This window comes from Aythya ferina (genome assembly GCF_964211825.1).
Source record: "Aythya ferina genome assembly, chromosome: 3".
Taxonomy (NCBI): Eukaryota; Metazoa; Chordata; class Aves; order Anseriformes; family Anatidae; genus Aythya; species Aythya ferina.
In genome coordinates this window covers 78045218-78069443 of record NC_140298.1, presented here as the reverse complement: position 1 = coordinate 78069443, position 24226 = coordinate 78045218, and the positions used below count along the sequence as shown (strand labels likewise).

The 24226-nt window shown below is 39.2% G+C and overlaps 1 protein-coding gene across 3 annotated transcripts in view; it reads right to left on the bottom strand.

Moving 5' to 3' along the window:
• Positions 1–22098, bottom strand: part of NKAIN2 (sodium/potassium transporting ATPase interacting 2) — a gene marked incomplete at its 3' end in the record, with an annotated part of 590593 nt that extends 568495 nt beyond the window's left edge. For 2 of the 3 annotated variants that reach the window (XM_084514224.1, XM_084514225.1), the window contains exon 1: positions 22013–22098. In XM_084514224.1, the coding sequence (XP_084370350.1) occupies positions 22013–22066 (54 nt within the window). In that variant the 5' untranslated portion in view covers positions 22067–22098. Of the gene's footprint in view, positions 1–20334; positions 20386–22012 lie in introns of those variants that run through there. The other variant, XM_084514226.1, reaches the window with a different exon arrangement.
• Between the last annotated feature and the right edge of the window lie 2128 nt (positions 22099–24226).

Sequence of the window (24226 nt, the reverse complement as noted above, 5' to 3'; positions counted from 1 at the left end):
TTGGAAAACATGGGTGATTCATGTTGATCATTCTAACAATATTTATTTCTGAAACTGCATAGAAAATAAAATTATATTACCATTGAAAAGAAAAATCTTTTCTCAGGAAACTTTTAGATTTGTAAATCAGTTGAGCAGAACAGAAAGCTGGGGCTATATTTTGGTAAAATCATTTATTACTGCTTAATCGATGACTTTCCAGCAACCTCAGCTTTTTTGTTGGTGTGAAACTCAGAGAGACTGTCATCCTCAAAATATTGCTATGAGATAGTTTGGCATTGTGAAAGACTCCTAAATACTGCAAGAGTGTGTATATATATATATATATATACACATACAAGAGTGTGTGTATATATATATATATACACACTCATATATATATATATAAAATATACATAATATTATATATAATATAATATATATTATATACTATATATATTGTGTATATATAGTATACACTATATATAATATATATATGATATATACTATATAGTATAATAGTATATAAGTATATAATATATATATATATTATGTATATGTATATAGAAAGAAGATATAGGTATAGATATATGAAGAATAGGGAGAGTATGAACAACAGAAATTCATATTTTTTCTGACTGATCCCAGGGGATTAAACTCCTTAAGTCATTAGAAACATTACATGTAGGGTAGTAAAACAGAGCCATTTTATGCTATCATTCAGTTTAGTGATAAAAGCTGAGACAGATTTCTAAACAGATTTCTAAATGGAACAGGCACAAGGACTTGTTCACTGGAGCTTTACTTAAAGAATCACCACTTAAAATCTGGATCACCTTCTCAATTTTATTTTCAATACCAGTTCAGTTAGCATCTGAACTTCCATCTCAGCAAATATCGTCAATGGCAGCAAACTACATTCTTTAGTTTTTGTTTGTTTTTTTTATCTTTAAAAGCAGAGCTCCAATACTTCATTGTTTGCTGTAAATCTTTCATATTCTAAGCTGCAAAAGATAAGACAAGACGAATGGCAGAGAAAGTAACCAGATCTTCTTTCCAACCAGTTCTTTGAGAATTTTCAGAACTGAGGAGGATATTCCCCATGGTCACCTAAAGAGATGGTACCAGTGATAACCACTTCCAGCATGTATTCTTCTGAGTGACCAGGAATGTTGCAAAGGTTTTTTTATGCCTTTTGAAAATTTACTCAGATTTGCAGCCTATTGTAACAGCTCTGCCACCTTTGTCAGATGGGGATCTATGTTAGCTGATATTTTTATATGGAAAACACAGCTGTAGTTTTACTTCAGTTCTGCCATACATATCAATCAGGAGAGATGTCCCCAGACACTGAAGATATTCCAAGTCTTTTTTCACCATTATTATTTTGTTCTTTAGACACAGTGATAATCGTTGTCTAAATTTTTTGTCATAACGTGAAATGCAGTTATTCACAAAGTCAGCATAAACTGAGTTTAACTGGTCTTGTGCCTGAGCTAGATAAATTGAAGAAATGAGGGGAGGGGGTCAAGAGGATGGAGTTAGTGTCTTTTGTCAGTCTCTCATGCCCAGAGACAGGACAAGGGGCAACAGGCACAAACTGCAGCACAGGAAGTTCCGGCTGAATATGAGAGGGTGCTTCTTCACCATGAGGGTGACAGAGCCCTGGCGCAGGTTGCCCAGAGAGGTTGTGGAGTCTCCTTCTCTGGAGATATTCAAAACCCGCCTGGATGCCATCCTGCGCATTGTGCTCTAGGTGATCCTGTTCAGCAGAGGGTTTGGACTAGATGATTTATCTTCAGAAGTCCCTTCCAACCCTGCCCATTCTGTGAAGGAAAATATCTTTTGAATATAACAAAAATTAGGCTTTAAGACTTTCTTAAATTTTTAGCACGTACAAATTCTAACTATTAATATTACTAACAGTTCCGTAAAGAGAGAATAACATATATGAGTAAGCATTCATAATAGGATATAAAGGATATTGAGATAGCATCTGATAGCATCATGCATATAACTGCCCATCTGTTTCTATAGAATACATTTAACATAACATTTAATCACTTCCTATAGAAAATGAAGTCAGATACATATGCTTTAAAACTTTATTAGGAGATGGTATGGGGGAAAAAAGGAGAAATTAAAAATTAAGCTGGAAACTTATTTCTATTATATTTCTTCTTCTTTGACAATATTTACAACCACAAAGATAGGTGAGTAAAAAGGAGATAATAGCTAGAAGGCATTGCATTCTAGCAATGAAGTAATCAAAACTGGAAAAATCCCTGTTTGAGTTCCCTATTGCCAAATATAAGGAGCATTCTAAGCTTTACAAATGTCAAATATCATCATCCAATTAATTTTTATGGATACAACACAAGAAATACAAATAAAAAAAAGAAAATACAACAGAAAGAAAAAAAAAAAAAGAAAAAAAAAAAGATTCAAAGAATTATAGCAAGCAGCACATTTCCAATGAAGTAATCATACCGTTTACTGCAAGTAGTCTGGACGGAAAACTGAGGCAAGATAACAAAGCCACTACATTAATGTTTTTGTGTAGTTGTGGCTACCAATAATTTCCTTAATTGCTTGGCTGATATAGAGGTCGCATGTACTGTTACTCTGGCAATTGCAGAGTTCCCATAAACTAAGACTTTCAAAGCTACCAAAAAAAGTATATTAAATTTTAACAGAACTGAATGACTGAAAACAGGGGCAGCTTTCAAAAACTTCAGTCTTGGTTTCACAATCTCAGAATTAGTCCATTGAAAACACACTTGCCTGAACTGAAAAACACTGGAAACAGGAAAAAAGCATCACTGATTTTTATAAACCAAGAAAGAAAACTGTTCATCTGACAGTACCAGAACTATATTTATGAAGATTGTAGGTCCTAACGAAATATATTTTACTGTAAGGTTGTTTTTTTAATGTTATTGTTTTTTTTTCCTAGTCTGGCAGATGGCAGTAAACTCATAGCAATGGTAATCAGATGGATATGCAATAAATAAACCAAAACATCCTTTTTTTTTTTTTTCTTCTTTCCCCAAGATTCGAAGGATGACACAGCCAAAGACGAGGACAAATTAGAATAAGAACAGCTCGTTTCTGCCTGTTAGGATACCAGCAATGTAAAACTTGGGCCCAATGGTGAGCAGAAACACCATTCTGTGCAAAACATGGTTCAGGCACATGGCAAAGAATATGCACAAAAGATGACCAAAAAAATCCAATATAAATATTAGAGTATCTTCAGCTGCTCTGGAAATTGCTTGTTCAGATAAATAAAAAAGGTACAAAGAGAAATAGAAAAGGCATACTCAATGGCAAAATACCACAATCAGGTGCAGAGTGCCAGCACTCTCTGTTCATCACCTCCAACCCCTTCATCCTGCTACGAGGGGACTCTCAGCCTCAGGCTGCATCCAGCTACTTGCACAGGGCAGTGATCTATGGCGAGGAGTTGGAGAGTAGAGAAAAAAAAAAAAAAAAAAAAAAAAAAAAAAAAAAGAGAGTGAGAAAAAAAAAAAAAATGAACAATGCTATGAAAATTTTCATGCTTCCTGAATTGTCTTACCCAACGTTTCTAGTAGACACAGAAAACTCCAAGCACACTTTTTTTTTTTCTTATTGTTGATACTGCTTTTAATGTCCCATTGAATAAAATCAGACCATAACCAGTACCAGTAACTTAGCAGAAGAAAGTAAGCTTAAAAAAATCACTTTGTAAGACTCTTTTTTTTTTTTTTTTTTAGATAACTGCCAACGACGATAGAAACAACCAAATTTTAGAGTTCAAGCAAAAGAAATAAAAGTTGCATTTGGTCCTTATACTTTAATCCTGCATCACCTGACAAAGCAACTTGGCATTGTAATGAAGTAGCTTCCATAAGGGACTTTCTTGAGTCAAAATTCAGTTACCTAGACCTGTAACTGAGCTTTGAACCAGTTTACTAAAGGAATTAAAATCACTTCTGAAATGGAAAACATCAAGGGTTAAGGCTTCAGGTCCAGTTATGACTGACTGATGTCATGACTCTGGTCAAGTCATGGAGGTTATTTCTACCTGACTCAATACCATACTAAACAAATTGCCAGTATAGGTCTACCCTTTATTCTGTTTATGCATGTGATAACAGAAAAGGTGCAAGTGATCCATGGAGTTGAGCACAGGTACATTTCTGTACAGGACTCCTCTATTACACATATATGGACTTTTGAGTTTCTTTTTCATTTCTCTACAGCATTCTTGACTCAGCCTGAAAATGAAATTAATAGATGTTCCCAGTGTTCTTGGGCTGCTGGTGAGGGTCCTCTTGGGATGGCAGAGGAGTGAAGGCTTCAGTCCCTATCTTCTCAAGAGGGCAAAGAATGGATGCTTTTTTCTTATGTGCCCAACAAGTCACTTATGTGAAAAATGGGCAGCACTAGAGCTGTCACCACTCCTTCTCCAGACATGCTGCGATGAAAAGGACCGAGCCTCCCCTTGGAGTAATCTCTGTGCCTGGCTCCAGAACAAGCTGCAAGTGTGGATCTTAACTGCACGCATGTGGGGAAGACTGAGATGCTTTTCCCACCCTCACCCCAATTCTGTTTACCCTATTCACCCCATTCATTGTAGAGAAACCAAGCAACTCACCTATGTTGGGACCTGAAACAGGCCCACAGGATGAATTTAAATAGTTTCACTACATTTGCTATTTCTTAGCTTACTGTGTAGCTAAAGCAGCAAAAGGATGCTGCCTTCAGGCCTCATTAGAAGTTAAGGTGAGCTGGAAGAGTAAGTACAGATGAGCAAACTAAAGGAAAATCATTTAGCTTAATAAATTACTAGACATACCAATATGTCTAGCAAAGCTTCAGGGGATTTTAGCAAACACTTAAATTTTGAACTTAACTTTTGTATGGTAATTGATGAAGTGCACAAAAACACACATTTCTAAAGGAGTATTAAAATCAAATTAGGAAAAGGCAGAGTTAAAAGCTCACATTTGTAAGAATTATCTCCCCCCCATCAAAATAACACTTTTTTATATATACATTCAGCAACTACAAAACATGCAGTGCTTTACAAAAATAAATAAATAAATAAATAAATGTTAAAGGAGAATGATTTTATGGTTTTGTAAGTTAAGTGAGAGAAAAGGCAAAAAAAAAGAGCAGGTTTTGGGAGTAGGAGAAACCTGTAAACTACCACCTTGCCTTAACAAAATGGTCTCTCTCTGTGGGTAGTCTTAAAAACTATGAAGGTTGCCCAATTGGAATACAGTCATTCCTTTATTGCGTATCTTGTTACTGTGGACTTAGTTTTGCCTTAAAAATAAAAGTTTATAAAATTTATGAATAAAAGCTCTCTCACTGGCATTACATGGGTCCTCACTTTATATTGATTTCTTTACTGTAAAATCTAAGTTGAAGTTTGAATTCTAGTAGACTTTCTAAATATAGTCTGAATAAACTATAGACTATGTTGCAACTTTAACATTACTGAGATGTGTATTTTTTTTTCAAAAATAAACTTTAAATACACATTACTGCTGCTAAACGAAATAATCTAGAAGTATTTTTTCCATATACACTACTCAAATGGCTCAGCAGACCTCTCGTGTAGGTGACTAGAATGAGCAGGCATTTCTCCACCAAAATAAACCAGTTCTGAAGGCCAGCCTGACTGGCTGCTGCCAGAAATCCCCACATACCATTAGCCCATCCCTTGGGTCTCCACAGACATCTCTGTTCCCAAGGGTGCTGCTCCAATGCCTCTAAACCAACAAGATCCCTGGTCAGCCAGGGGTCCAGCAGCTGTACTCAAAATCTGTACTTGCCCCTGGAGTTAACACCAGCTCTGAAGAGGACTTCTGTATGTCTGCGTTTCATGCACAGTCCTGGGGCTTACCATCTCCACTTATTATCTAAGTTACTTTCTCTTTTTCTCTCCTCTCCTTCCTCATTCTCCCAAATTAGCAGTCTAGCATCAGTAATAAAAGGAGGAGGTAGTAGCATGAATGACCTTTCCCATTTAATTCAATGACAGAAATACGAAACATTTATCATTTACTCAGCTCATAGGACTGCTAAAGACAAATTCACCTGTGACACATGCATCAAGATAAATTCTTATCTGTTTCTAGTACACTTTCATTACTATCAGATTTATCATCCATTCTCCTGAAGTCCTGAGTACCACCCATGCAGCGTAGGAGAATAAGACTCTATTCAATTCACCAGGATTCTATTAAAAAAAAAAAAATAATTTAAAAAAAGCACACAAATTTATAACTCTGATTTCACTCGCACATATTTGCTTAGGCTGTTGCCTCCTTTGTTGCAATGGACGTTTAGCCCACTCCTTAAACTTACCCATTAGTTAATAAATGGCTTAAATCTCTGCCTACGCCTATGTGAGCTAACATACTAACACTGTCTTCTTGAAGTCCTGTTTTCCATTTCAAGCTGTAGAGCTATATGAGTTTTTACTTGAAAGTCCCCAAACTCCATGACATATTGAGGATCCCCACTTCAGTTCACCTGCACATAACTACTTCAAATATGATTTTGATGCCAAATATATCTTTACACAACACAGACACCCCTTTTCCTGTATAGGTGTGTATATGTATAATGTTCACATGTATTTCCTTATATGTATATATCAAACATATACACCAATTTTTTCTAGCTGGCATTCTCCCTTCAACCCCTTCAATTCATCTGGACCATGAATCCCTGAAAAACTATTACTCATTTTGGTCTTTTAGATTTCATAACAGTGTAAAAAATTAGGTTGATCTGAAGTTGATCCCATCTCTGATTGGACTTCGTCATCTTTCTCTTCCCTCCAATTCCTCTTCCCTTTACTTCATGCCTACATCTCATGATGGTTCAGCTACTATGTCAAAAATCAGTTCATACTTTCCTAACTGCACTTCTTGAAAGCCTTTATTAAGCCTTACTATAATCCCATTAATTTTGGTCTATGGATTTTCTTTTACTAAAGGTACCTTCTCCAATATGTGCAACATTTCTTGGGAGCTTCTTTTTCTCCTGTGTTGCCTCAACAGAACTAATATTCTCTTTTCACTTTTAACCTGTTACCTATAGGAATAAAAACTCTAGTCCAATTAAATGTTTGTAGATTCATTTGGCTAGACATTGACTTGTCACCTAGAAGATTACTAACTGCAGCCTGGAGGATTCATGAAGCCTCACTGACACATGAAATCAGAAGGAGTAAATCTGTCCCTATGTATTAGTAGCTATATAGTAAGAAATTGTTGCTGCTTATATAGCTTAGTTAATAGCTATACAAGTTATACTTCTCATAGCAGCAGCAGAAGACAAGCTAACACAACAAATGTCAAATAAGCAATGGCTCTACATATCCTTTGTTACTACCAGACATTTCAAGGAAGTAATACAAGTAGAACCCAAATGGTGAAAAGATATGAACAGCGACAAAAACAGTGTATGAAAAAAACCTGCTCTCCAATTCTCCATTAGCGCCTGTCAGCTCTTGAAAAGCAGAGACTCAGTCAATATTATGAGGTAAATAGTCCTTATAAGGATGAATTTTGTTAACTGCATTTTACAGCTTTCCTGTTTACCATTATATCCATCTTATTGCATAAGCAAGCCTGAAGAAAATGCTTCTTTATTTTTGTTTGTTTGTTTTTCTTAATGTACTGTGCAGATCCATAAGTAAATGCTCTCGGTTAACAACTCTGGTTACAGCAGAGTGTGTGCGCACACTCCACATGGCTGTGGAGGAGACACAGCAGAGCTGCATGAGCATCTGCCTTTCAATTCTACTTTTCTTCAGACCTACCCTGCTTCAAAAGCAGCACACTATGTCATGCAACATATCTGCCAGGATAGCAGCCCCTGCAAAGGAGTCTGCCATTCCTCAGTTCTTCTGCCAGCATTCCACCAAAGAGACCATGGCCCTACAGCCAGCCCAAGAAGGACGGCCTGGGCTCCTGATGAGGAGAGCTTGCCAGTGTCATTGAACAATGGATTACAAAGATGAAGGCACTGAAAGCTAATATTGAAAAGAGGAAAAGGAAAAGGAAAAGGAAAAGGAAAAGGAAAAGGAAAAGGAAAAGGAAAAGGAAAAGGAAAAGGAAAAGGAAAAGGAAAAGGAAAAGGAAAAGGAAAAGGAAAAGGAAAAGGAAAAGGAAAAGGAAAAGGAAAAGGAAAAGGAAAAGGAAAAGGAAAAGGAAAAGGAAAAAAGAAAGATTTGAGTCAATATTTTAAAGCTCCTGTACATTTAGCAGAGTGCTACTCCAGATGTGCATGGAGGCGGACAGTGTGTAGGCATTCTCTGTACACTAGGCACCTAATTTAGGACCTGATATTCTGTATCAAGTTGGTAGAGATGTTAGTTCTTCCAGAGCATGATTTAGAGCACCTAAGTTAGGTTTGCCAAATACTAATAAAGTGAATGAATTCGTCCCTTGGGGCACCTGCCTGCCTACATCACCTTGATAGGCAGCCTTGGCACAGAGGTAACTGGTATGAATTCCTCTCAGGTGCTTGCATGGATGGGAAAGAATGACAATGAATAAGGAAAGAGGTACAGAAAATGACACAGATCTCCAATATCATGCACTAGAAATACCTCCTTTAAGATGATACTAACTGTCTAGTGAAAGAGTTTGTATTATTTCTGCAGCCATAGGAAGACTGTACAGTAGACACAAGAAGAAATGGGTTATAACAGAAAAAGAAAGAAAGAAAAAAACAACACAATATTTTATAAATATAAGTACTCTTATTAAAAAAAAAAAAAAAAAAATTACAGATGCACATCTTCCCTAAGTCATTATTAAATGACTATGGACTGCACTTCCCCTTTCCAAGGCCACCTTCTTTATGGCGGCACTGCTCACAGCACGGGCTATCCATTAAAACCACTGTCGTGTAAAGCATTTTTCTTCATGAAATTAGCATGCTAATAATGTCAAAGCAAGTATTTTTCTTACACTGCAGGAACATTAACTGAAATACAAAATTTTCTAACCCATTTTTAATAGAAAATGATGATGGTCTAACATTCCTGAAATGTGGAGGCAAAGCATGGAAGGAAAATCTAGGTAGATCAATATTACAAAAAGAACTACCAATCAGAAATATTTATGTAAATTTGTAAACCTACCTTTCAGCTTACTATCAGCTCATGTAGAGACAATTACTGATCAATATCCTGTCAAGTAAAACATAATTCTAGAGATTTATTTTCTTTGTCCCTCACCTTTACCTAAGACCCACTGAATTTCCATTGAAATAAATAAATCATCTGTACTTTTTGACCTTTTAAAAATATTCACTAAGCACATTTTATCTTTATCAAATTTGATGTTCTAAAGGGATTTGTGTGGCAGCGTTAGAATACTGACCTTATACAAATTCCAGCATGGCTACCATATAAAGCATGGTACTTTTAGTAGAAATAAATAGTTACCATTGCACACAGATAATTCGGGTCTAGGTTGACCCCTGTGTAAGAGGCAGAACAGAACCACACGACTCTAGGAAAGATCTGCACAATTAGGAAGACAGAACTAGCAGGGACCACAACATTCATCAGGTTCCTCACAAACGCAGGTTGACACCACACACAAATACCCCTGTAAGACTACCCATCTTCAGCAAGTATGCCTCAGCACACTCCTCCCAATAAATTTCTGAAATGGTGTAACAGCTCTAAGCTACAAGGCTCCACTAAAGAAGATCTGAGACAACCTGGTACCAGTCTCAGGTCTCTGCATAAGACAGAGCTTTCTTAACCACTTTCCTAATGGATTATATGAGTGAGAAATTGATGCATTTCACTGTAAAATCATTTAACACTGAAAGATTTGGGATGTGGAAAACTAATTGACCATTGCTATGTTGGGGTAAGAAGAACGCCCCTGTTCACAGCTTATACAATTTGCATCTTCTATAAGGGTTGTTAGATATTGGAACGGGCTGCCCAGGGAAGTGGTGGAGTCACCATCCCTGGAGGTCTTTAAAAGACATTTAGATGTAGAGCTTAGGGATATGGTTTAGTGGAGGACTGTTAGTGTTAGGTCAGAGGTAGGACTCGATGATCGTGAGGTCTCTTCCAAACTAGAAATTTTGTGATTCTGTGATCTTCCATTTGTGACAGACATATCTTCCAAACTGCCTCAGACAAGTCCACTCTAAAGCACTTTTCAGGCACTTGTTGGCATTATCAGTTTTCATTTTCACAGATTTCAAACACCTCAGACCATTAACACCCCACTCCAGTTCCTGCCCCCAAGTTTACCACTGACTGTGCTGCTATTCCCCAATTCTCTCTCAATGATCCTACCAGTTCAGCTGTGAGAGAAAATAAATGCACACACCACACCCCACCCTCCCACCCCCGAACCATTATAATTGGATGTGTCAGTACTTGTGCTGAGTATCAGAGCAGCTAGTATCTTCAGTTCAACCATTCTCCGGAGACCTCAAACTGAAAGGTAGTAGGGATTCTCTATAATAAATCTAGGTTTTCCTATTCATATAAAAACATATCAGCAGTGTATCAAAAGCCAGCTATTTTAAATGGTATAATCATAAAAAGAAATGTCAAATATTCACTGTTCAATCCGTTCATCACTGTGGTTTTGAATAGCTGTCTTGTCTTAAATTAGTAAGGAAACTGTCTGGAATAGATGCTGCAGTTTTCAGAACACCTTTTTTTTGACCTTCCAAGAAAAGTCGGGGTTTCTTTATACGCAGAAGTCCAATTAGTTACCCCAAATACTGCAGAACTTCTAATTCATTTAAACTTTGAAAAACAAATCTAAACCAGGAACAAAGGAAAAACCTACACAGTCACATGTTTACATTCACTAAGCCATTTTGAGCTGCACACTACACAGATCTGAGCTAAGAGAAGCAAGTTTTGAGGATGTGCACATGCAACTCATTGCAAAAGCCAAAATGCCAAGACATGGCCCTTAAAAATATGTTCTTGGGTTTGACCAACAAACCTTGTTGTTTATTGGAAATATTTTTCCCTGTTTGAGTGTATATTAGCTCTTAACTGCATTACAGTGGCACTGTGCCATGTCTATATTTGTCTTTGATACCAACCAGCCCAGTTCTCACAGTAGCAACAGCAGCCAAAGCACCATTACACTATCTTAAGAACTTTGAAGAAGTTGCTTGGCACCTGTTTTTAATTCTGCTGGAATTAGAGAGAGATTGAGAAGTTAACATAAAATGCTTACAACTCGGAAATATCCCCAGTGCACCAATACTCCTTGAGGCTGCACTATCTTAACAGGGACCTGAATACCTGGCTTTCTAGTGAAGGCACTCAGCATGATCCGAGATGCTCAGATATCAGTGCCTTTCTCGCTCGTCTGTTAAAAGGGCTAATTAAAAATTGCTGGAAGTTCCAAGCATCCTTAACACTGCATCCTTAACAAGCATGTGAATAGCCCCAGATTCATCACTGCTTCGTTCCTGTTTTACACCTACTTTATTAACTGAAACCACAAGTGCTCCGGCATCCTACTTTGGTTTAGCACAGAGAACGGTTACACTCATAACTTCTATTATCATCAGTGGTAGTTACGTATATGTGCTGGGCAGAAAGGAGCAGCTGTCCTCTAATAAGGCACTAGTCATGACAAATATAATACTGACATGGGACCCACATAATTGTCTTTGTAAGCACACTACAAAGCAAGAATGATTGCAAATGCCAGAATCCACAAAAAACGCAACATTCTCCCTCCACTTTTTTATTTCAATTCGCAGAGAACAGCACATTTCTGCAGCAAATAGAGCTTACTAAACCAGCTGCCTTTTGTTATCGTCCTTATGCCTATCTGTGATATTATACAACAGATACCACTTTATCAGTGCCCATAAATAACTTTTATTATGCATCTCAAAAAGCACAGTTTAGCACTATACAGAACAGACACCATCTCTTCCAGTGGTTGAAGCCAGCAACTTTCTTTTGTATCTGCCTCCAGGTGATGGCTTTCACTTACAATAAATAAATAAATAAAAATTGTACTAGACAGCAGACCTGTAAACATTCTGAGAAACAGGCATCATTGGGTATATTGATGAATGCTGCATGCAACTCCATTTTGTTGTGGTTTTCCCTCTACAAGTACCAAATTTACTGCTAGCTCCACACTCATAAAAGCCAGTCTGATAAAATCAGACAATGAACTCTGTTTTCAGGATACACTGAAGCCCATGTCTTATGTTAACATGACCAGTGCCATCATCTGGCGCAGTACCAACTGCTGTCATTGTCTGTGACTGCTACTAGTGTCATAATAAATAAATAAATAAATAAATAAAAGCTAACTGGCCTAAAGAGCATGATATGGGAGTGGCTTCAAGGAGAGAAAAAATAATAATAAAAAAAAAAAAAAAAAAAAGAAAAAGAAAAAAGGGAAATATCAAATTTTAGCTAATAAAAAAAATGAAATCTATATTTTGATTATTTTTTTTTCAGACAAGCATGTTATTCTTTTTCATTCCTTTAGCTGCTAATGTTTTCAATTGTTTTACTGTTGTTTGCTCTTCCAATTTGAATAGTGATGTAATGACATATGACTGCCTGATATTCAGTGGTACTCACAGCACCTTTGTCACTGGTGGCTCAAGTACACAATGAGCAGTATCTTCAGTTTAATGTATTTGTGGCTTTGTGAAGGCAGCAGTGACATACAACCAGCTCTTTTCTCCTTTTGTTTCTGTGCTTTGTAATGGAACAGCCTGCCACAGAGACTGTGGCCAGAGAATAATGGAAAACGCTGGGCCATTGTTGGCCATGGCAAAAATTTGCAAACTTTACATTTTGTTTAATTATTGAAGAATGACTTTTCAAAGATCCATGTATTGTTGTAATGAGACATCATAGTATCTATCTTCGTTTCCTCACAAAAGCTTTTTATCTTCAAATGAAAAGAATATACGTGTTGAGGGACAATTAGTAGTCTCCTATGAAGAAGTTTAAGGGAAATTTTAATTAGTAAATTGACTGATGGTATGAGTCACCTGGAAGGGAATTACATTAGTTCCTAAGACTGTCAAGTTTAGTTACATAAATATTAACCAGTATTTTAGCATTAAATGAAATTTATACAATTTCATAAAGTTAAGGGTCTCAAGTCTCGTTCTGGAAACCATTTTAATTCACTACTATGGAATCACTCATTGAGACAGCAAATGTTGTTCAAGGTGAGCAGAGGCAGCACTCTGACCCTTGTTCCAGGTCTGTAACATGACTTCTATTCATCCAGAAGAAACATTACACATCATCCATGTATATTTTGCCTAAATCCTAAATAACAGCTTCACAGTCTGTCCTCTCTTCTTAATACAAAAATACCATCAAAGATGAACAGGCTTAACTGTGTAATGAGGTAAGTAAACAAAGTTGCATGCAGAATAGAGGCAGGCATTTCATCCCCAACTGGGCAGCAACTCAATGACCCAATACAGTCAATGGAAAGAGGCAGCCACTTCCATAAGGTGAAAGAGGCAGCCACCTCCACAGCCCACATATTACATGCTTAAATGAGACAGCAAGAATCTCTCTCCTGTCATCTGCAAATGGTCCTGCATTTTTGCATTCAGAGATGTGATGTAACGTTTGACCAGCATCATAATTTTGACATGTCTCTCAGAAATAACAGAATTGACTTCATTTGCTGCTTTCTGTACAAAATTCTACTAATGAGAATCCCTTCATAAGAAAAGAAGGGTGAAGAAACTAGACCTCAATCTGTTACGGTATGAATACAGGGTATGATAGGCTTTTCCTGTTCCCATTCATGTAACTGGTAACTCATCATTTCCATGTAACTGGTGATTTGCCAGTAGGGATACAGGTTAAAATCCCAGCTGAGGAAAAAAAAAAAATAGAAAAAAAAATAGAGAAAAAATAGAAAAAAAAAAAAAAGTCATGTTAGAAGCTATTATTACAAATGGCACAGGAAAATCTGAGATTCATTTATGTCACATAAAGGGAACTTTACTGGTTTTAGCAATCAGTAACATAATCAGTATTTCTTATATATGTTACATCATTGCTTAGGCAGCAGAAAAGCACATTTGTGTCTGACAGACAAGTCTGAGCCTCAAATGAAAGACATTTTCAAGGTATCCAGCTGTATGTAAACATTTAAGTAGGAGGCAGTAGAGCCCTAAACTGATAAACATTTCTCATGAGTTATGTATGAATTAAAATCAAGTTTTTATTAAAAATGCATAAGTATGATCTGTGGTGAATAGAACTATTAACTATGCATGTTTACTTTTTAGTGAACACAGATATCAGTAATTTTTCCTCTGAATGTCATTTCCATCAGAGGGTTATGCAATAATACAGTGCTGACACATTTCTTACATGCTATCTAGCTGGTACATATACATCTGGGCAGAGGGGGAAAGAAAGTAAACTGTGAAATGTCTATAGTCGCAGTGGCAAGAAAACTTCCTTTTAGCTACTGTGCATCTTCTACTTTACAAGTCAGATAGAAGTCAGCAGCCCCTCTCTTTCACTCATTATATTAAAACAAATAAATAGAGACCAATCTGGATGACTATAAACTATTTGATACTTTGAAATCATTGTTTTCAGCTGTTATATTTTATGATTATAACCTTATATACAGTGGTTCCTGTCTTCCTCATTCCTGTAGGAAGCCTACAGAAAATTACCTAAAAACCAAAGTGAGCATAAATTAGTTTCATCAGATTGATTTTAGCATCAGTGAGTGGTTGCAGAAGAATGGAAAGCAGTATCTTGTGGTTTTCTGTTTGTTTTTTTTATAAAAGGGTATCTTAATGGAAGTGTGCCCAGCAGCTGACATTACTCTGGTGAAACCAGGCTCCTTAGTTTCCTTCTACAGTCAACGGAGAGAGAAATGGCTTTCCAAAACAGCATTTCTCAATCTGGAGATCATGTCCATTCCTTAAAGTTAGGAAGTTCTCAGTAAAATGACTAGTAAAAATGCAAGAGGGAGGAAAACATAAATAATAAGGACTGTGAAGGGAAAAAACAGCATACTGTGGTCTACGATTTCTCCTTCCTGCACCCCCCAAAAAGCCTTCTTAAACCGAAGGACCCCTTTGTTTAAGAAACAATTATAAAGAGCACTTAAAGGTAGGAAACTACCTTAGGCACTCTGACCTGCACCCTAAAGGAGTTCCTTTCCTGAACACGAAGCCCTTTACTGAGCCTAAAAAGATTATCCTAAATTAGATAGACCATGAATATTATTGCCCCCCATCTAAATATGAATATGAAAATACTCACTATTCTCATTCTCAACTAAATGCCACTTAAATTTAAAAAACATAAGTAAGCTTTAGAGGAATCCACTGACTCATCTTTTTCTCATGAAATGTTTTTGGGTATAGTTGTCTCTTTCGGCATTGTGCTCCTTGGATAATCTCTCAAACCAAATGGAACTACGGGACTACAAAGGCCATTTGGAGCATCTGGGGCTATCGAGGTAGTTCACTGAGCAGAGACATCAGGCTCCAGAGCAGGCATGGACTGAATCTCACCAATCCCTGAGACCAGAGAAGTTTCTCTAAGCTCTATGCTCCTGTGAAAATAGATGTTGAGACTAATGGAGACTAGTCTAATGGATGCTTGAAGAGTCCCATCAGATCCACCAGTACACTGAGAAGACCAAAGTCACTACCAACTCAAAACATTGTTTCTGCTTTCAACAATTCTGCAATGGAACATATTCCTGTCTGCTGACTCTTGAATGATAGCTTTCTCCCCACTGACTACAGAATGGCTATAGAGTTTTTCTGTATCTTTTAAAAAATGCTTACTTAGTGCTTTTGGTAAAGAAACTGAAAAAGAAAAAAATAAAATACTGCTGCTCATTGTTCAAGCTGCTAGCTCAAGTCTCCGTCAATACAAAATTAATTCCTACTGCCAAAGACTTACCTCGTGGCTATGCAAGTATGGTAACTTAGCTAGATATTCTAGGTCCCTATTTTCAGGTAGTCTATTCAACTCCTCTCAATCTATTTAAACCTTTCCCACCTACCCATCACCACAGTATCTGAATGCTTAGTCTGTTCACTGAACTCTAAAAGAGTTCAGCTTCAAGAAGCAGTGAATTAGATTTGCTATTCAGCTGGTCTGAAATCTTTTACCCTGTAACTTAAAACAACATACTTGGCTTTTCTTGAAGTGTATGATTTGTTATTCACAATTATTATTACTCATTCACACTTCTATGAAAAAAAAAATCATACTGTACCATTCATAGTAAAAGTCAATCCACTAAAATTAAATGACACAATGTACTGTTACCTCTGACATCCACTATTTGTATGCATCACTGGTTTTGACCTCAAGTTATCAGAAATAAACAGACCAGTTGTGAATCTTTGGTATTTTATCTCAAAAACTGAATAGAAGAAGATTGTTTACTTTTCTACCAAGGTCTTACTTAAACCTAAAAAGGTTGCTACATATTCCTTTCATAGCAACAAAAAGTGTTCACTCTCTGAATTCATGAGCAAGTCCCATGAGTTTTATATATTCCCAGCAACACCTCAAAATTGACTCCTTAGTATTATAGCTTTCAAACATACATCTGCTGAAAATCTGCTATTCATGAGATTGTGATTGTACTAGCAATGAAAAGGAAACAATGTTTTTGGATACAATGAAACCAAGACTTTCACTTTCTTTCCTATCAAAATTGAAACAAAGCAAGAAGCAGAATTTTAAAGAAGGCACAGACGCACGTTGTCGACAGTCAAAATTTCAAAGGCCCACAGAGACTTAAATATAAGTACTATCTAAAAAGCAGAAACCAATTTTTTCTAATTTCTTTCTAGATTGATAAACCTACAGATCTACAGGCTAAGAGGAATAACTACATCACTTTCCATTCCATTTGTGAAGCCCATTTCTTTAATTCCCCTAGTGCTAGCAGAAAATGTAGGAACATTTACATGTCATCAAAATTTTCCATTGCAGACATTTTTCTCTAAAGCTGGTATTGAAAACCATTGGCAACCAGAACAATGAAACACAATTAAAAGAAAAAAAATAAAAAACACACACACAAAAAAAGAACACCCTCCCCAAAAAATATCAGCAATTGGAAGCAAAAAATCAGTTTCACTACTGATTTTCTATAGCCATAAAAAAAAAAAACCTACATACACTAGTTATGTGGTTTGATATGCTATTGTAAAGTATATATATATATATAAGTAAGTATATATAAAGGTGAGTACTTTCTCACTAGTTCTTTATTCCATAAAACCGTGGAGTAATTAATACTAGGGAGTCTCTCCTATGAATATCTTCATTTTGCTCTCTGAGGGACCTCAGCTCTAATCTGACAAACCTCACTCCCGGAAGGTCCAGAGACAATTCAATCTGCAAACTGTTAAAATATGATTTATTTCTCTCTCCCCCCTTCCCGCCCCCCGAACCCAAGCAAAGATATTCATGGTATAAATTAGTGCCAAACTCTGTAGATAGATTTGTGAAATAGATGAAAACCTGCCAAGTTCACCAATCCTGAAGAGTTTGAACTGTGTTTCAAACATGAAGAATGTAAACTAACAAAAACTGGTGACACTGAAAAAAAAAAAAAAAGATGATGATTCAGAATGTCCTACAAATATTCTGCCCATGACAGAAAAAAAAAAATGAACACATGGATATTTGCTACTTATGTTTAAAACATGATCAAAAAAGATCAAACATGGCCCTTCATGTGCAACAAGGTAACTAAATACGTGGTTATGGATATTGATTTCACAGATAAGAGCAGAAATCACCACAGATTATACAGATTATATTTGAAATAAAGTATTTGAATACTGAATTCATATTATTTATTTGTGGAAAACTATGAGGCAAGTAAATTTTCATACAATCTGGTTTTTTTTCATTAGCTCAAAGCAAAGACAAAGGTTGGGGCCTATGATAACAAAAGCAACCAAAATTGGGGCCTTTGTTCAGCTTAGCCATAAAGCACCTCAGTCTGGCTTCAGCAAGAATTGTATCTAGAAGAGACCACAGAGAGGTGCTATCAGGTTTGGTGTCAGGTGTGCTTATGCCCCAGCCCGTTGATGAGAAAAAAAAAAAAAAAAAAAAAAAAAAAAGAGAGAGAGAGATTACTAAATACTTAGATTTACTTTCTAAATCTATGTCTGTGGAAGGCATCAATTTTCAGAAATTCATGAATTTGTGCCTGTTACAATACACACTCCTTTAGAGCATCAGACTGAATCCCTTGGAATCACTAGCTGAGCCTTGATATATATGCTTGCAGCTTGTTTACAAATTTTATGTCTTAAAACTTTTTTAAAGTACCTTAACTGTATTACATTTTACTTTAAAAGAAACAGAAGAGAGAGACTAAGAGGCAAAACATACAAAAAAGAATGATATAAATATATGCAGATGGAAACTGAGCAATTGCAAAGGCTGAATTACCTGTCATTTAATTAGTCTTGGGAGTATGGAGATCTTATTGTTTCTATCCATCAGACAAAGACGATTTATGAAGACTTAAAAGTTTCCTCAGGAAATGATACTTTCTCATCATTCCACTTGGGGAGAAAGCTTCTAAGTTGCAAACATGAAGTAGTTTTTCCTGCTTTGCCACTGCTCTGAGTTTTCCCAAGCAGTAGCAGAGGACACAAGTTTTTAACTGGCTTCCATGGGGTTTTTGAAGCCTTTCAGTAAGCACTGAACCGACAATAATTGCAGCTGGTTCACCTTTGTTGCTCTTGCTATTAAAAAGTCTAAACAACAAGATATTAGTGTTACTGATGTAAGCTATTAATAGAAAAGGAGAAACACGAAAATAAGGAGGTGTAAAGGTCAGAAAGCAACAACAGAAGATTCATTCAATGCAACCAGGATGGCTGACACAGGACAAAAAATAGCAGAGGGTTCCCTATGCCCAGGGTTCTCTTCAGAAGGAGAGAGGACAAGAGAGACCAATTTAGTATCTTTAAAAAGTGAAAAGATATTTTAAAATAATTAACTCCGTATACAGAAAGCAATGCCTTGTTCCCAACATCAGCAAAATTAGCTCTTACTTGCTTTTAATTCTTCTCATTGGCTCCAAATGCAGAGGAAAATGAGCTGTCAAAGGTTGTTTTCCATAGTACAAATGAGAGCACAAATAGGAAGGTATATGTATGTTAATAAGCAGGGGAGCAATGATCAGTATGCCCTTGAGAGCAGAAACATTCCTTAAGCTTTCTGGTAATCTGATGGTACAGTATGTTGCCTCAGATATGAACATTTAAAATGCATTTATGAAAACAATTTTGCTTGTGCAGGAGATCCCTTAAGTTGATATAGCTCTACTCCTGAACCAGTCTTTCAACCAACCACCCTTTTTTGTCCATTTGTGGACAACTACATCATCTATAAATATGATATGCAACAACTTTGCTAATGAACTGCAGTATCCCTCAATACAACAATGAATTGTACAGTGTACAGAGGCTCAATGTACAGAGCTACAAAGACCAGTCAGATCACCACACCCTAGCTCTGCAGAGATGGAAGAAAATCTTTTCACAAAAAATGGAGGAAACCTTTCTCAAAAGTCTCAAACTTTTTCTCTCTCTTGAAACAGTATTTTCTCCTTCCAATTATCATTTTAAAACTGAGATCCAGGTATTAGATCTTCATGTTAGAAGAGCATTTCCCCCCCCCTTTTTTTTTATTATATACTTATCACTGCAGAAATGCTCCACCCACCCCCCCCCCAAATCCCCATCAAATCAGGCCAGATGACTTCATCATCCTTTGTTTTTGATTTGCATCTGTATTAATGTGGCTGCTAATTCCAGAGTGATTCTTGACAGAATTTGCTCCTGTAAGCGGTCTTTACCTGAAAAGTAGTGACAACTGCTCCAACCACAGGCCTACCTAGGAGAGGTAAATCTCCTTGACTTAAAACTCATGACCTGTTCCCACCTGATGGCATATGTATGACATGTGAAGGAATTTGACAAGTGATGTTAATATAAGTGCAAAGAGGTCAATTTTTTCCATTCCCAACTACTTTTTTTCTCATGTAAAGTATTATTTCTGCTTTGAACCTATCTAAATGCCATTACACAGGCCAAATGTGACTGAGAGATTTGTGTTGCAGCCAGCATGTCCTTTTCATGTTCAGGAAACATTTCCAAGTTTGTTTTCGGTTTATGAAAATACATTTGTGTTAGAGGTTTGCTTAAGAATCCAGAATGCATATTTTCTTATATATATATATATATGATACTGTAGTTCACAACCAATTTAAAAAAAAATTACAGTAATGCTGCAATTCCACATCAGCTTACCTGCTCATCCGTCTGCTTATATATTCCTATGGGCATTTCTGTTTATGTTTTTACTATGAGTTTTGTATGCATTTTTGTCACCATGAGTTAGCAAATATGTTTTCCTTCACAGACTTTCATAACAATAAAATTTTAACATCTTAGCACATTCCAGAGTCGTCATAATCTCCTGGTTGCTGATGGTGTTTAAAAAACAAACAAACAAACAAACAAAAAAAACACAATCTTTTATCCATACAAGGCACAATTTAAACCATTTTCATTTCCTTTTCAACAAAATATGAAAAGTACGCCTCTAAAACTTAAATGATTCTGAAGAACTTCAGTGATTAATTTTACATTTCTAAATTTCTGGAAAAGGTTACATTCCTACCATTTCACTCAAAATTCAATACTTCTATTCCAGATTCTTTTTTTAGGCAGTGTGCTTGAATAAATCACATCTGATAAGATACATCCAGCTACAAAGAACCAGATAACTTATTTGGGGAAAGCATATACAAATAAAATGCTTTCCAGAATACAAAAGGATTAAGGGTTGGTTACCACTGATGGAAAGACCACAGGCATTTTGAGTTTATGATCTGCTAACACATTGTCCTTTTTCTATGTACTGTTCTACTGATTTTGGTCCCTGAAACCTACTGTTTTTTTTCTTCTGTAGTTCTCTTTAGTACCTGTCTGCAGGAGAAGAATTGGCGACAATGCTGGTTGCTATTGATACCGACTAACACTTTCTCAGCTAAACTATTCACTAAGAGGTAGAGGGATGGAGTAACGTGAATTATTTCCTTCCCTCTCTAAGGTTAACTGCTTAACAAAGGTGCCTTCTGCACCTGTTCTGCCAGCGCATGAGTACTTGGTCTAAATGAAAATAAGAAATGGGGCATATTTCATTGACAGGTCTTTAGCCATGTGTCACTACAACCAAGTCCACAGGAATTCCATACATCATGTACCAGACCTGCTGACAGTGATCCAGGTACATATTACAGGAGGAGCCATTTTTTTAGTTTACTAACTTTAAACACAGTGACTTTTAAAGTGCAATACAATTGCACACTGACTAACCGTCTTGCAAAGCAGATCTATTTGTAGGCAGTTTCTTTGTTATTGTACCTCAGCGCCTACTTTTTAAACTCAGTCTAGTTTCGTTTGGTAGCTGACCTTATAAGTGATGCCACATCTCCCCTCTATATGCAAGCATAAACACATAATCGTTTTAGTTCTGCAACAACACAATGATAAAACATTAACATATGCTGGCAAGTAAGTCGGAAAGACAAAAAAAATATATAAAAAAAAATCACATCTGCAGAAGAGTGCAGACATAACAACTTCACCCCCACACACACACCTGTACGGCAAACTGTTCACCAGCTCCGCATCGCCCCTGCCAGGGCCGCGTCCCTGCTTTACATAACGCCAGCCGAACACCAGCTTGCCACGGGAAGCCGGGTACCAAGTTGAGCCGAGGCTCGGCGAAACTGACCGAGTTTACCAACTCCGCCGCGCGTCCACCGCAGCCGCCCTGGCGCGGCTCCCGCAGAACTACCTGTAACGCCGCCCCCGCCTCCCGCAAACCGCGGGGGGCTGCGGGGGCTCCCCGAAACACCCCCTCCTCCCCCTCTATTTCCCTCCACACCCCACCCCACCGCCGGCCGCCGCCGCCACTCACCAGCTGCGCGCCGCACACCGCCACCAGCGTGCAGCGGCCGCTGCAATAGCCCATGGCTCCCGGCACCCCGCGCCGCCGTCCCGCGCCGCTCCGCGCCCGCTCAGGCGGCGGGAGAGCACCGCCCGGCCGCCGCCCGGCTCCCGCCTGCCGCCGGCGCGCCCCGGCCCGGGACCCGCATGGGGGCGCGCCCGCCGCCGCCGCTGCCCGCCCGCCCCTAGCCGCGGCCGCAGCAGCCCCCGCCGCCTCGGCGGCCGCCGGCAGCGGGGCCGGCCGCCCCCGCGGAGGGCGGCGGCGCCGTGGGGAGGGCGGCGGCAGGTGCCTGCGGGAGCAGCCGCGCTCTGCCGCGCAGCCCCAGAGGCATCTGGGCTGCGAAGTTTGCCCCCCTTCAACTCCGCTCGCGAAGCGGCCGGGCTCGCAGCCGGCTGCGGCGGGAGGGGGGCGGGAGGGGGGGAGGAGGGATGGAGGGAGGGATGGATGGATGGAGGGAGGGAGGGACGGGGAGGCGAGGCGAGGCGAGGCAAGGCAGGCGGCGGCGCTGAGCTCAGTTCACGCTCGGAGAGCGGCTTCCCTCCTGCCCGCGGCGGAGGCGCTCCCCCACCCCCCACCCACTCTCCATCTCCTCCTCCCCAGCCCTCCCGGTGGCAGCCCAGCAGCGGACACCCCTCGCCTTGGGGGTCCCCCGCGGGAGGTGCGGCTCTGCCGCTTTGTCTGTTCCAGCGCGGTGGAGGCGCCTTCACAACCCCCTACCCACCCACAGCCCCCCGACCCCTTTGTCTCGGCAGGACGCCCCTCCGCGCCCACCCTCCCGGAGCTCCCCCGCAGGCGGGGAGCGGGGCACAGCGTGGGGCTCAGTGCGGAGCCCGCAGCCCCCGCCCGTGGGCGCGGAGCGGAGCCGGCGCGGCCACAGCCCGGCGGCGGCGGCGCGGGGCTCGCTGCTGCCGCCTGCCGGGCTCGGCGGGAGGTGCAGGGGGAAGCCGCCGGCCCAGCCTCCGCGGCAGCCGCCGCCGGCACCGGGGAGAGCTCCCGGAGAGCTCCGGGGAGGAGGTGGTCGCCCTGCCAGCCAAAGCTGAGCGCGGAGGAGGGGGAAGGTCTGGAGGGGCTGATATGGGGGGCTCGAGGGGTCCGGAGAAGAAGCCTGGAGGTGCAGGGTAAGAGCAAGAAAAGAAGGACAGATTTTGAGAAAAATAAAATACTGACTGTTTTCAGGAAACTGGTTCAGCTCATCATGATGACAAAGAATGTTTGCAACTACTTATATGGTTCAGCCTTCCTGTGCTATCAGAACCACACAGAGCACATACAGTTGGTGGGGTATGTTATGTCAAATTCTGATGTGTCAATCAGCCTCCAAAGCCCTTTACTTGCTGTGTCATCAGCAGCAGCCTTGACATTGCATTCGGACCAGGTCACTTTTTTGCTGAGCTGCCCATTAGCTGGTGCAGTTTTAGCAGTGACATCAACAAATACGAACTGGAGGAACATCGTGAGCCTTTCTGATCAAATGTGGGTGTTCATTTGCAGCACAAATATGTGAAACTGGAAGCTCTCTGGAAACATAGAGCCCCAGGTAGTTTGCCTCTCACTTTCAAAGCACTCTTGTCAAAATAACTGGCAGCCTGTCAAATATGCAGTTATGACTCCTAAAATGCCATACAACATAATGAACCTTCCAAGGGGGAGCAAAACGCACATAAAGGTGACACTGGTCGTCCTCTACTCCATAACAACATCCTTGTGATTGTCAGCTTCTGTGCTACCAGAAACTATTGACCTGCCAAATTGCTGGTCATGCAGATTTCCCAGCACGGTAAATGCTGCACTTTCCCAGCACTTTGGGACCTCAGGAGGCAGCAGCTAGGGAAACAGAACAAAAGGAACTGTGGAGATGCTGAGGTTCAGAAACAGCAAAGATATCCAGCGAGTGGCAGAAAATTGCTCAGGTGCCTACAGATTCAGATAATCTTTCCTGACTTCTTCGGCATTCCCTTCATGTGGGGTTTTGTGGGTTTGTTTTAATTACAGAAATGGTATTTGTGTACAGATGTTAGCTGGTATTATGGCTGTTTGAACTTTACATTTGAACTAGACAAGATGTAGCAGCAGCATCTGCAGTTGCTGTGTAATTACCTCTGTCTCATCATCAGTATGCTATCTTTTGTGTAGTGGTCCCCTTTAATATAGCAAATCCTACCCCACCGAGAAGCCAGGGTGGCA